Here is a 14,422-nt window from a genome sequence, read left to right on the forward strand (position 1 = left end):
GAAAATCGGTCCTTGTCAGTCCCTGGAAGAAGAAGAAGAAGAAGAATGCTGAAGAGATCGCTACACAAAAACTCTCTTCTCAGACGTTCTCCCAGCTGTGGAAGCAGAAATTAATGTGATGTAGTAGTTTGTTGTTATTATTTTTTCATAATTGAGGTGGATAGTGGTGGTCTGTCTCCTCATCATAACATTTTCTTGCCATTCTCTTACAGTTTCTGCTGCTTCCATTTCTTTTTTTAATTTGTTATTTTAGCCAAAACTAGGCAATACTAGCATAATCCAAATTCATAAAGATGACATATGTAAATTCAGTTTTGAGGATCATGAACTCCCTACAATTTCATCACAACTTGATCACAGTAAACTGAAACAAGACTCTTCTCGTAATTATCAAGAGCCATATCAAACCAAGAAGTAGCTTTATTTTTGGGAATCCTCCGTTCCAATTCTTGAGCTACAAGATTGTATAATTGCAAGTGAAAACAAGATTCGTCGTCCATCTCCCCTGGTATAATTTCTTCATCCTAAATTTGATGCAGGTGGTTCTAATCAGCCAGTTATGGATCTGCCATAACTAGACTACGTGGATAGCTTTGCAAGAATGTTTATTGTCAAGGCTGAGTCGTGCAGGGTGATTGGCATGATGAAAAGGCCTATAACTTTTTATCCACCATCGTAGCAAATAATCCTTCCTACTCCATCAGGTAACTCACCTCAGAATCGTTGTACGGAAGGGTTGTTTTTGTCTCCAGGAAAACAATATCACCCATGTTGAACAATAGAATAGTCGATCTCCAACACTGAGCTTGAAAAGCTTTTACGATACCACACTCCATTCACAACTACACAAGTCTAGCGAGCGAGAGTGCTGACGTATCATATTCACCAATACTGGGGTTGACATCCTCAACATCTGTCCACACACCTGTACTCGGTGTGAAAACCTCAGCTTCGGATATGAAATTGTACTGATTATCCGTACAACTTGCAACAATTTGATTTGATTTCAAACCATAGGCAATATGAAAACAACTATCACTGCATATAGGAATTTTAAGAGAGGGCAAGTGCCGATGGATTTAAACAAAAATTAACAGGTATAGCCGGTGGTGAGACCTAGTGATGCAAGTGTTTCTGTCAGTTACGGATCTGCTACAGCTGGGTTACGTAGATAGTTTTGCAGACATATTTATGAATTGATAAGACAAGGTTAAGTTCAAGATAACGCCTGAATTATACACAGTGATCGGTCTAACAAGAAGACCCATGAATTTCAAAAATTAATATACCATAGAGATTAAAATATTTCAATTAAGTTATTTGAACTTCTATATATGAATAATATATACAATGTGAAAAAGTTATCGCTTGAAGTAAAAACCTTGAGTTTGTTAATTGATAGGTAAGCCCCTGAGGAATGATTTTAAGAAAGAAAGAAGGCAGCAAGCAAAAGGGATGCTCAAAGTTCCAACAGAGAGTTATCCAACAAGATGCGGTCGGTCTTGACTCTTGAGTGTCTTTGACAGCACAAAAGTCAAAGTCACCGGACATTTAGACTTTTTGAAACACGGAGTCTGACTTATATAACTGAAAAGGACAGGGAGAAGGTAGAAGAAATGGTAGTACGATGTCTGAGTTCTCTGCATTGCAGTGTGAAGAAGTCAGCTATGTAAGAAACAGAAGACGGTGATCAGTCTCGAAAGTGGAATCTAGAAAAAGGAAACCAGTGGCATCTCAAACCAAAAATATCGGCTACATCGAGCAAGCGATGGCCAAAACTTTCATTTTCAGCATGAAAAGATTAGAGAGAGAGAGAATTTAAGCATAGCAAGAGCCAGCTCAGCTAAAAGGTTTCATTTTCCTTGTCTGCTCGTTTGTTTATAGGATTACATAGACATAGAATACAGCATTACTCAGTTCCCAGCATATGGAACCAGAACTATGGCAGTGACATCTAGAAGAGTAAAGGGGCCAGAAAGAGAGACCTCTGAAAGAGAATGATAACGAGGAAAGACTCGGCTAATATCATTTCATTTAAATGCTTACACATCCATCAAAATTACACAAGCCAGACAGAACTAGAGGTACCCACAAAATGCTTCGCAAGCGGCTCCGCGAGCATGCATTCAAACTTCTTTATTTGAGGTTTACACATACTTACCGAACAGTGGAAAGATTAAAAAAAAACTAAAACAAAAAAAAAAAGGCTCAAGGATCTGAAAACCAGAGAAGTTGCATCAACATCATCTTTGCAAATTGCAATGACCAAGTTCGACAACGCTTTGAGGTATATAATTCTTAGCATCCAGTCCCTGCAGCATACACCCATCATTATTTGTTGAGTTCTCCCATTCTGACTTCATATCTTCATGACTAATCATGGTCAAAATGTGATAGGTCAGTTTCTGGTAGACAACTTCCAAATTTGCAGAGTTGCATAATAATTTCATATTTCTTTGCTGAGTAACTTGGCGCCTTCATCACTTAACTTCCATCTTCTGTATGTAAACTTGTTAAAAGGAATATATGCTAGAAAAATATATAATCTTCAACCACAGTTTCTGTAGATGGGTTGAATTGAAGCTCAGGTTTCATACTAACAAAGCAAAATCCCAGAGATGTGAGAGATGTCCGAGAACAGAATGAAGACCACCACCCCATTGCACTACGTCCACTTTGAAAGGAAGACCTAACCGCGCATAGTAGCAGCTAGAAAAATGTGCCCCCTGAAAAACTGTCACCTTGACTTAGGTTGTCGAAGCACTTCTTTTAACTTTCCCTCAGGATAAACCTGGGAGATCTTCTCTGGCAACTTAAGATTAATATAAGATGGCCATTGCACTAAACATACCAGCATAAACAAACTCTAACCATTACTACCTATTCTCTAATTCTAAGGGCAAGAAGCCTCTTTTAAAATCAACCCCACTCACAGCCAAATGTGCCCTCTGTGGTGCCTGAATCCCCACCAAATGTGCCCTCTGTGGAGCCTGTATCCCAGCCAAATGTGCCCTCTGTGGAGCCTGTATCCCAGCCAAATGTGCCCTCTGTGGAGCCTGTATCCCAGCCAAATGTGCTCTCTGTGGAGCCAAATGTGCCCTCTGTGGAGCCTGAATCGCTGTTAGCCTTTTCTGCTATTGTTATGCTAAGTGGTCTCCATCCTGATTGATGAGGTATGATCCATTTCTTATAGCCAATTACCATGTTCAAGATCTGAAGTACATCACCCAGAACATGTTCTTTCAAGCACTTACTCTTTAAAATAGTGCCTGCTTCATACCTGTACAATATACAACAGCATTTTCACAGTTAGAATTGAAACTCGGGAAATCAAACAGAGTTGAAGAAAATGGTGAGCTTAACCTGCACTCAGAAGCCAAGATTGCAGATCGTCCAGCAGAGGATCTCAGAAATTGATGAATTTCATTCCATGTTGCTTTTTGGATTTGTTTAGCTTTACCACCAACAGGGTTGACACATTTCCACAGTTTCTCATTTTTACCAACATACAACTGCATAGCACCTAAACTCCGAGTTGCTACCATCTGATGCTTAATGGCACTCTCAAGGGCCTTCTTAATGTCAGTATTACGGTGCTTCAGATCTCCATAGCGGATGCAGTCAGCTATATTTGTTTCAGTTGGCATTATCCTTTCACTTTTAAGGGTGTTCAAGGCAAGCAAGACCACTCCTATAAGGCCTTGAACATATTCGGAAGGTTTTGGGCAACCTTGACTCCCCCATTTATCACTCCCTGGAGCAACACTGGCTCCCATTGCATGTGAGGATGATGGTGGATATTCTGGACCACCAGGGTACCTATGGTTTGGCTTCTCGTCCCGGTAAACTGATGGCGAGTTATGTGCCATATTTCCATTTTGCGAGTTACTTAAGCTTACAGATCTGGGAAGTTTCTTCTTGGGATCATGTTTTAGCTCTGGATTTCGTCGTTGAGGGTTAAAGTTGACGGGGTGTCCGGGAATGTTCAAAATACCAATATCAGGTGCACTTGTATATGGTGCAGAGGTAAAGCTAGTTCCATTGGGTCTCACAGGCATTGGAGGAGGGGCGCGAGGATGAAGATTAGGATGGGGAGGATACAAACCACCTGCTGCAAATTCAGGTCGCATACCAGGATTGTTTGGCCTTAATTGCTGTGTATAATGATTTTGGTAGTTGCCATTGATGTGGGTGTTGTCACTCCAAGTAAAATTATTATTTCCAGGAACAAAATCCAGGCCAGGTCCACTTGGGGGAACTCTGGGGAAAGAAGGACCAGGTTGGTGAGAGTTTGAGTTGTGATGATCTTCTTGGGTCCAAAGAGGCGAGCTTGTTGTTTTGGATGTATTTATTTGACTCGGGTTTCTTTGAATGTTTTTCCCTTTCTGTTTATTGTCATGACCCCTTGGTGTGTAAGGAGACTTCTGATTTGCCACATAAGGCTTCTCAGAATAGGAATCTACTGATTCCTTTATTTGGGCGGCATCAGACACTGGAATCTGTTTCGTGTCTGAAGTGGACATATAGTTATTACTACAAAGTTTTTGTAACTCACCTTCAGTGAGCGGCGGTCCTCCAGCCAAAAGACTCGTCCAAAGCCATACACTCTTCGCGGCTGCAAGAAGGGATGCGGATGTCTTCTGTGGTTGTGCTAGAAGAATATTATATCTCCTCATTCGCAACTGATGAAGAGCATTTGAGAAGTCTCGATCACCAGAAATCAACAAATAATTACCAGGCGCGGGATTGTCCACTGCCCAGAACAACATATCAACAAGTATCTTCTTATCACTTGCATCTTTCACACCTGTTCATTCATATTAAAGTTATGAACTACAATAAAAACAATATCCAAGCATCCACTTTCCTACACAATATAACAAACAACCAACACAAAAAATTCAATATTCAAAAACCATTACAGACCAGAACACCCTACTGATGTTGTAGCAAATTCATATATAGTCAACCTGCACTTCTCCTATTTTAATAACAAAAAATGAGATCTGATAAAAGAAATCATCAATAATTCAAAAGATTGCTGATTCCTCTTTGTTTCTTTATAATTTTCTACAACATTGCAAATCTTAGCAAACCCTTTCAATTTCAGACAATTCAGTCTCTTACACAAATTACATAACCCCATCACAGAATCAATAAAAACGACACCAAGAGAGCCAAAATAGTGACCAAGATCCCATTTTCTCGACTAATAAAAAAAAACACTAAGAACCAAAACCCCAAGAAGCAAAAACATCAAGAGTACAAGTAAAATCAAGATACCTGCAGGGACATGATTGAGAGCAATCCCAGTACTAGAAAGAGCCTGTTGAACAGCAGAATCGATTCGATGGGTGTCACCATAAGCAGAAATAGAGACTGGACCACAATAATTCATCTTGACAAGGGCTGAACTTATGTTTTGTGCTATGGCATGGGGGTCACAGCCCATGGGAACATGACAATTCTCAATGTCCCACCAAACTGAAATCTTGGCAGTCATATACTGTGCCTCTGCTCCTCCTCCTCCTCCTCCTCCTCCTCTGCCTCCGCCCATTGCAGACAAAGATCCCCGATAATCACGGTGGCTTTGCTGGCGGAGATTTAGAGGGTTGTGATGTCGTTTTGGTATCTACTAAAGTGGTGCATTGCTTTAGTGTTTTGTGGTGTGTTTGGTGACTTTAAGCTAAGTAGTGGATTCGAGGAGGAAAGGTTACATTACGCTTGTATCCTTTCACTAGTAGCTGACAATGAGGAAATTACAGGGGTAGTTGCTAAGTTAGGAAATAAATAATTATTTACCTTTAAAATTCCACAATATTTTAAAAAAGTTTATTCCTTCTTCTATATTTTACAAAAAAAGTCAGAATTTAAAAGAACTTATTTCATTAAATACATTAGATTAATATGAATGCATGCCTTAATCCCCCCCATCAAGAGAATGCAGACTTGATTGAAGCATAAATTAATCCAGAAAACATATTTATTAACAAATAAAAAGAAAAAAAGGTGGACTTTTATTGTTAATACGAGAGGTTGGAGAAATAAGGAGGATTTTTATCAATTTCTTATTAAAAAATATTAATTTAATATTTTTAAAAATAAATAAAAATAAAAACAACTCCACTCCCACAGGAACACTTACACTTAGGAGTGTTGTGCTCGTGGTATTTGTTAGATTATCATGCATCGATGATGACTTTCTGTCTAAGAAACCAATGAATCATGCTTCGACATGTATGAATTACCAATCATCATATGCCACGTCGACACAAGAGAAGAAGTCTTGAGCAATGTTAGGCGTTGACGAGGAATAAGACGGGTAGGAAGTCCTCCTTTCCATTCTTACTTGTTCCATCTTGATTGGCTAATATCCTGCGTTGCAATTGACTTAATTATCCCTATGGTTTATTAACTAATAAGGGGAAGAAAGAATCTGAACGTCGGCAAATGGAGGGGTAAGGTTTGGGAAAGAAATTGTTAGTCTTAACAGCGAAGGAAAACTCGCGTCTCCTTCTCAGGAAGGAAAAGGGAAAGCAAAAAAAAATAAAAAAAAAAAGGGACGGAACTTGACTTTGTTTAAAAGTCCCTTCAGAGGCTGCTCAACGTGCAAAGCCAAGGAAGGCCATGACACTTTCTTTTATTAAATTAAAAATAAAATAAAAGAGCTACGCTGTTTACTATACAGCGCAATGTTTATGAAAATTCAAAGTTTTTTTATGATCTTTTATTAAAAAAAGAAAACTAGGTATATTAGATCTTGATTCTTTTTGCTTTTCACTTTTTTTATTAAGTTGTTTTATTTTTTATATTTTAAAATAAATAACTATGATAACACTTTGAAAGATCACCTAATTATGTCATACTGTGTAAATAAAACTATAACTTCTTATAATAATATTAGCAATTATTTAAAAATAATTATATATGAATCTAATATAAACAAATCTGTATATAAATATTCAATAAGAATAAAATATGTATTCTTTATTCTAGTATTATAAATTTTCTATATATTTTTTTAATTAACTATTTTTTATTTCTTCATACAAAAATTAGACCAAAATACCCTTGCCATATATATATATATATATAAAACCCTTCGATTCCACGAAACGAAGCAAAAAAGGTGACTTTACAGTATACTATTGCCTCAATCACCAACCAATTTTAATTCTTGTTATTTTAATTTTATTTTTAATTTTATTATTTTTTTCTTGATTTATTTTATTTTAATTTCTTTTTTTATTTAGTTTTTCTACTATATCTGGTTATCATTGTTTTGATTAATATTTGTTTTGTTGTTAATTTTTTTATGATTTGAAATTTTACTTTGTGATTTTTTCATGTTTTTTTTTTCTACAGAGTAATCCCGGTTTCGTGACCCGGATCTAGTTTCATTTTGGGTTTTTTAGGTTTTTTATTAAAAAGTTTTTTTAAAAAAAAATTATCATTGGATATTTAAATTTCATTTAAATTATTGAGCTTTGACTAACACAAAACATTTGAGCCAAGGCAACTAGCACTTTAATGTGTCCACAAGCCACGAAACCACTGAGCTAGGAGTTGGCAAATGAAAATGGTCTGCTAATCCTACTAGTACTGTACTGGATCATGTTCATTGCAAAATTAATTCATGAATATTCACCAGCAGTGATCATACATGGGGTGTGTGCATGGGTGATATAGACCGTATATATATACAGAGACTGCAAATTATCTCAAAACCAAGCCAGGAATCTGGAGTCAGTTTTTATTAGCTACTGCCTGCCTTGTTCTCAGGGAAGCAAATGATGCAGCGAACAGCTTAATCTGCTAAATAAAGATCAGATATATAGGCATATATATAGAGCTCTTCGTCTGGCACTAATTCTTGTGTGCAGCTGCTGTAGAGAGATACCAGTGAGGTATATACATATACGAGCTAGAATTAATTAATGTGATAAGATCTGATTATAATTAAATACTAGTAATTATTAATTAATGGGTTATTTTCTAAGTCCTGAGATTTTGTTTTTCTTTGATCCTCCGTAGGGCGCTCTATAGTTTTTGGGATCGTGAAGTTCTTCTCTCTATATGATGTTGTATGGTTCTTGGTGACCCTTATTTTCACGACTGTCATAGCATCAGCCGTCGTTGTTGATGATTATACTACCACATATGGCTACACATATAATAACATTTATGGTCTTCCATCTTTATTATATGATATTTATTATATTGACCTAGTCCTCAATCATCATATTCCAATCCATCCTACACCAATCCACGGTATCATAATTTGTATCTACAATAAGAATCTTGATTGTATCTTTTTATTTTATTCTGATTTATTTTTATTAATATAAGTTGAACTAAATCTTAAATTGTATTACGAATTTTATCTCAATTCCATTTATTATCATTGTTAATAAAGTAAATTTAAATTTTTAATGTATGTTGTTTATATATATTCTACAACTTTCTAAAATATCCATAAATAACTAATTAAAAAGTCATCTGGGTTAAAAAAAGAAGAAGAAGGAAGATATAGATTAATTAAAAAAAATCATATAATCATAATATTTTGAGTTCACAGGCTGACTGGCTCATCATGCATCCGATGACTGAAGAAGGCAGGAGCTGTGAATATCTCACGGAGGTGGAAAGGGACTTGTGGGTCATTTCATCGGTTGCCTGACTGATGTGTAGTGTTGATTCAAAACAATGTTTTCTTTGGTTAGGGCCACCACCTCATGGGGAGGAGGGTCAATGGAATGAGGTGTTGCCCTTATCTAGCTTTTTTTTAATACGTGTGTATATAGAATTGGATTAAAGAGTCCCCTTAATAAAACTATACAAGAATATATAAAATTGTTGTATCCGTACGGAATCGAAGATACCTAGTTTTAGGAGAGGATCATGTCTGTCTAAGAAATGCATGCACGGACACAGCAATAATTCCACGCGTTTTTCCCCGAAGCAAAACCTCTTACCTCTCAAATTAAAAAAAATAAAAAAACGTGATAGAATAATAAAAACTATATATGAAGTGCTGACAGAGAGCACGTGAACGTCCATGAGTGTCCCCCGAAGCGACAAAATAACAGCAGTCAGCTAACTCCTCCGAACTCCGAAGGTGTGCTTGGACTGCCGTCGAATCACATCTCCAAATTAAAATTTTAAAAAACCCAAAAACTATTTGAGGATAAAATGCCAGAAACAATGGAATAAAAACGACATGATAGATACAGAAACCTGCGTTTTTCCCACGCCAAACATATAAGATTACATTACAGTAAGCACAAAGAAGATCCTGCACCTTCTTCATGCTAATAAGATAAAACCGTAAATACCCCCAACATCCTCTCCTTTATCCCCAAGACAAGAGAAACACGGGAGCCATTGCACACTAATAGCCTTGTGGCAGGCATGTATAGTGCTGCCATACGATGTAGCAAGCCATCAAAACATTTTCCATGTCATTTCCCTTTTACTTTCGCACTCTTGCTTTCGCAGCAGGTGGTTTTTTCTTACCTTTGTCCTGTTTTGTTACGCTAACATGTCTTTTTGATCTAGGAACAACTGGTTTTTTCATTGAAACACCTTTTCTTGCACTGGCCACTTTCTTGTTTTCACCCTCTGGTTTCTTACTGGGGTCAGGTTTTAGCTCTGGTCCTTTTCCTCCACAAGACCCTTTTGAGTTTCCACCCTCTGGTTTCTTCTTGTTTTCACTGCGTGGTTTCTTCTGGGGATCATGTTTTACCTCTGCTCCTCTTCTTGCACAAGACCCTTTTGAGTTTTCACCCTCTGGTTTCTTCTTGTTTTTACTTGGCTCTGGTCTTTTTCCAGCACAAAACCCTTTTGATTTCTTGGGATCATGCTCTAGCCCTGCATTTCGTCGTTGAGGGCAAGAGCTGACAGGGTGTCTAAAATTGTTCCAACTACCAAAAGCAGGCACTCTTGTAGATGGTGCAGAGGTATAGCTAGTTCCGTAGGGTCTGGCAGGCATTGGAGGAGGAGCACTGGGGTAAAAAGGCGTGTTTGTTGTTTTCGATGCATTTGTTTGACTCGGGTTTCTTTGGATTGTATTCGCTCTCCCTCTATCACGCCTTGATGTGGAAGGAGAGTTCTGATTTGCCACATACGGTTTCCCAGAATAGGAATCTACTGGTTCCTTCGTTTGAGCGGCACCAGACACTGGAATCTCTGTCGTGCCTGGACTGGACGTGTAGTTTTTGCTACCGAGTTGTTGTGATTCACCTTCAGGGAGTGGCCTTCCTCCAGCCAAGAGACTCGTCCAAAGCCATACATTCTTTGCGGCCGCAACAAGGGGTACGGATGCTCTCTTGGGCTGTGCTAGAAGAATATTGTATCTCCTCATTCTCAACTGGTGAAGAGCGTTGGAGAAGTCTCGATCACCAGAAATCAACAAGTAATTTGCTGGCGCAGGATTGTCCACCGCCCAGAACAACATATCAACAAGAATCTTCTTGTCACTTGCATCTTTAACACCTGTTCATCATGAACATATAAAATCATGAACATCAACTCTCCTACAGCATAACACATAAACAAGTAAACAACACAAAAAAGACTTCAATATTCAAAAACCATCACAGACCAGAACACATCCTGCTGATGTCGCAACAACTGTCCTTCTCCTATTTCAATAACAAAACTTGAGATCTAATAAAAGAAATGATCCATGATTCCAAAGATTGCTAACTCCTCTTTGTTCTTTATAATTCTCTACAACATTGCAAATCTTAACAAACCCTTTCTATTTCAGTCAATTCAGTCTCTTACACAACTTGCATAACCCCGTCACAAAATCAATCAAAACAACACCAAGAAAAGCCAAATTAAAAAGTGACCACGATCCAATCTTTCTTGACTAATCCACCAAAAACCAAGCACCGCATGAAGCAAAGACTTCAAGAGGTACAAGTAAGACCAACATACCTGAAGCAGGGACATGATTGAGAGCAATCCCAGTGCTAGAAAGAGCCTGTTGAGCAGTTGAGTTGATACCATGAGTGTCACCATAAGCGGAAATAGAGACAGGACCGCGATAATTCATCTCGACAAGAGCTGAGCTTATGTTTTGTGCTATGGCATGAGGGTCACAGCCTCTCGGTACAGCACAGTTCTCTATGTCCCACCAAACTGATGTCTTCGCATTCACATACTGTGCCCCTGCTCCTCCTCCTCCGCCCTCGCCCATTTCTGACGAAGATCTCCGATAATCACGGTGGTTTTGGTGGCGGGGATTTAGAGGGTGATGATGTGGTTTTGATATCTATGCTGTGCTTTGCTTTGCTTTGCTTTGCTTTGTTAGAGAGAGGGGGGGCAGAGACGACGTATTTATTCATTCCTCTGTGTGTGTTCGTGGTTTGGTGACTTTAAGTCAAGGTTGTGTTTGGTACGTTTTAAGTCATAACGCATATTAAATGCAGGTGTGCAATAAATATTCGCGATTGTATTTATTATCTGGGTAAAACTTTTAAATATTTATAAACTATTTTAGATATTTATCTTAGTATATGTTATTTATTTATTTATTTTTATTATTATTTACTAACGGAATTAAACTATATATAGCATGTAAGTTGAAATTAATTGTATAAACAATAAGGTGAAAAGTATAACAAATAAAAAGTATGTTTTTAATGAATTGTCTTTATATTATTCCTATTAACGGAGGAGATAATCTAGATTCTGGCAAATGCAAACATAAGATTAAAGAAATAATTTATTTGCGTAGACAGCATAAATAAATAGAAACCAAGTATTTATATACATAAGAACATCAAGCGTGTAAAATAATAATTAAATTTTCGTGTGACTTGTTCCGCCCCCGTCCCGGGTTCGACTCTCTATGTGCACGTCTGTCACCCCCGCGGTGCCTTACCTGCTCCTGGGCTTGCAGGATGTCCAGTGGGCCGTGGGGAATAGTCGTGGTGCGCGTAAGCTGGCCCGGACACCCCACGTAAATAAAAAAAAAATTAAATTAAATTAAATTAAATTTTCTATCTCGTTGAGAAAAGAATCTGAATATTGGCAAATGAGAGGGTAAAGAAATCGGTTGCCTAAACTAAAGTAAACAGCACAAAACCATGAAGTCTTAGGGGAGAAGGAAGGAGTCTTGGACTTTGTGCTATCTGACAAAACCATAAGACTGCTATCTTACATCTTCCTGTCGGTCAAAGATGTCTTGTCATGCATGCATATTATTTTCCTGATTGATTTTCCTGGAAACGACTAGTTCACTTTTGTTGTCAAAGAGGTGGAGAATGATCTGTATAAATTCCTTGATGATTATTACAAGTTTGCAACTGAATTGAATTTTTTTTTTAAAAAAAAAAAAAAAAACCCACCACCATGTTAACCCAAACTCAGATCTCCAAACCCAACACAAAAAAAAAAAAACTAGCCATCTCCATTCCAAATATCAACCGTACATGATGTAAATTATTCTGTTTTTTTAAATATATTGGAAAAAAATCTAATTTTTTAATATTTTAAATTAATATTTTTTTTGGTGTTTTTAGATATTTTAAAGCATTGATATCAAAAATAAATTTTAAAAAATAAAAATATTATTTTAATATATTTTTAAATAAAAAAACCGTTTAAAAAATAACTAAAACCATACCCTTAAAACACTAGCAGAAGTTGAAATACCCCTCCAAAACCTATTTCTTCACAATTAAGAATTTGCTACAGGAAAAGTGAAAAGCTTTGTGGCTAAAAAGGGGTCGGTCGAGTGTTTAGCCATTAGAGCATCTCCAATGCAAAATGCTATTTGGAAAAGCTAAATTAATAAAATAGCATTTTGAATAGTGTAAATATAGCTTTTTTTACTATATCTATTCCAATGGAAAAAAGCTATTTGAAGAGTCATTTATATTGGAGTGGACGAAACAAGTGTCTTATTATTTCTTAATAAATTTGATGTTATTTTTTTTTTCCACATGTCTACATTTAATTAATTTATTTTTTTAGTGGCTTCACTTTGTTGGTTTTGACTCTTTGAAGAGATATGTAGGAATAGCATTTGTGGGAGAGAAAAGCCATTTTAGAATTTTGTTTGGCTTTTCCCTTGGAGTGTGCAAAACAAGCAAAGAAAATCTAAAATATTAGTTTTTTATTTTTAGCTATCCATTTGGCTTCTCCATTGGAGATGCTCTTACTACATATAATTAAAGGAAGCAACAAGGGCGAATGAGAGCTTGGAATCTCTCTATTCCACTACAAACAGCTTCAGGCAAAGGATAGGAAATAGAAAGGGAGAATAATTGTGCATAGGAAGTGATGAGGTTACAAAAATCACTCAAATATCATGGGATAAATTATTTCTAGAGATCCTTGCATATTATTTATAGTATGTTTTATGATTTTCACTTCAAGACTACACTAGCTTCTTTTTTAATAGATCTCCTCAGGGTGTTATTAATTTTCCTGAATAAATATCTGCATAAAGTTTCCTGGGGTGTTGGTGGGTATCATGATTACTAACCCAGATCCAGAGTATGAGATGCTTAGTGTGGAGTTACTTTTCAGCCGTACACTCTACCTGAGGGGCATTGGGTTCAACTCATACACTTTTTCAGTATGAGTTGGGTTCAGCTTGTAACTGTACTCAAGAATGGTCAGGGACGAACGTGTCATAGCCCAACGTGGAGGTGGACGATGTTGTGTCCCTGACCCAACAGGGGGCTGGGCACAAATGCATCCCTGGCCCATAGTGGGCCTGGGCGTGGATGTGCCCTTACCCAACTTGGAATTGGGCGCGGACATGCCATGACCTAATATGAAGTTGGGTGGGATGGGTTCCTAGCGTAGCATAGGGCTCGGTGTGGACGCACTCCTAATAGTGGGACTGGACATGGATGTGCCTTTACTTAACTTGGAGTTGGGCGGGGTTCGATTGGGCACCACATAGCACTATTTTGAGTTGTGACTTCGTGAGATGTCTTTTAAACGGGGTTGGTTTATAGAAACCATGACCCACCAGGAAGATAACGGAAATTAAGTAGAATTGTGTGTGGATTGAAAATGACTCTCCACTTGTTCTTTCTTAAAGAATTATAAAAAGTTCCTTTTCAATTGAGTGTGACTGATAGCTTTGATTTGTCCGGTGGTGGAACTCTTGATGGCGAAGGCAAACTTGCTTGGAGCTGAAATACCTGCGGCAAGCACAAAAACTGCTCGTCGACCTCAAGTTTTTGGGATTTAAATGAATAAAAAACAGGAGTTTCACCTCAAGAAATACTTTCTCTCCTGGATTTAAATCATTAGATATTCGTTTTAATAATTTAAGATTTTCACAAATATTTATTTTGATCATCTTGCATTCTTTTGCCAAGAAAAAACCTCTTGATAAAAAAAAAATGCATGTTTCTTAAGAGAATGTACGTAAATAAAAATAAAAATAAAA

At 37.3% G+C, this 14,422-nt stretch overlaps 2 protein-coding genes across 8 annotated transcripts; both read right to left on the reverse strand.

Moving 5' to 3' along the window:
* Positions 1–2,001: 2,001 nt before the first annotated feature.
* On the reverse strand, positions 2,002–5,667 carry LOC7478875 (uncharacterized). 6 transcript variants are annotated; one of them, XM_052446323.1, is made up of 4 exons: positions 5,284–5,666; positions 3,364–4,807; positions 3,090–3,280; positions 2,002–2,990 (listed from the first exon to the last, which is right to left on the reverse strand). In XM_052446323.1, the coding sequence occupies exons 1-4, from the start codon at positions 5,555–5,557 to the stop codon at positions 2,920–2,922; spliced, it is 1,980 nt and encodes a 659-aa protein (XP_052302283.1). In that variant the 5' UTR covers positions 5,558–5,666; the 3' UTR covers positions 2,002–2,919. The 6 variants fall into 6 exon arrangements, with proteins under 6 accessions (XP_052302283.1, XP_052302280.1, XP_052302282.1 ...); XM_052446320.1 differs by having other exon boundaries at positions 2,002–3,056; XM_052446322.1 differs by having other exon boundaries at positions 2,002–2,957; positions 3,024–3,280.
* A 3,513-nt stretch (positions 5,668–9,180) lies between these two features.
* Positions 9,181–11,373, reverse strand: LOC7465211 (uncharacterized). 2 transcript variants are annotated; one of them, XM_002319421.4, is made up of 2 exons: positions 10,945–11,373; positions 9,181–10,494 (listed from the first exon to the last, which is right to left on the reverse strand). In XM_002319421.4, exons 1-2 carry the CDS (start codon positions 11,204–11,206, stop codon positions 9,473–9,475), a joined length of 1,284 nt encoding a protein of 427 aa, XP_002319457.4. In that variant the 5' UTR covers positions 11,207–11,373; the 3' UTR covers positions 9,181–9,472. The 2 variants fall into 2 exon arrangements, with proteins under 2 accessions (XP_002319457.4, XP_052302284.1); XM_052446324.1 differs by lacking the exon at positions 10,945–11,373 and adding an exon at positions 10,604–10,915.
* Positions 11,374–14,422: the final 3,049 nt, after the last annotated feature.

This window comes from Populus trichocarpa, chromosome 13 (genome assembly GCF_000002775.5).
Source record: "Populus trichocarpa isolate Nisqually-1 chromosome 13, P.trichocarpa_v4.1, whole genome shotgun sequence".
NCBI classification, from domain to species: Eukaryota; Viridiplantae; Streptophyta; class Magnoliopsida; order Malpighiales; family Salicaceae; genus Populus; species Populus trichocarpa.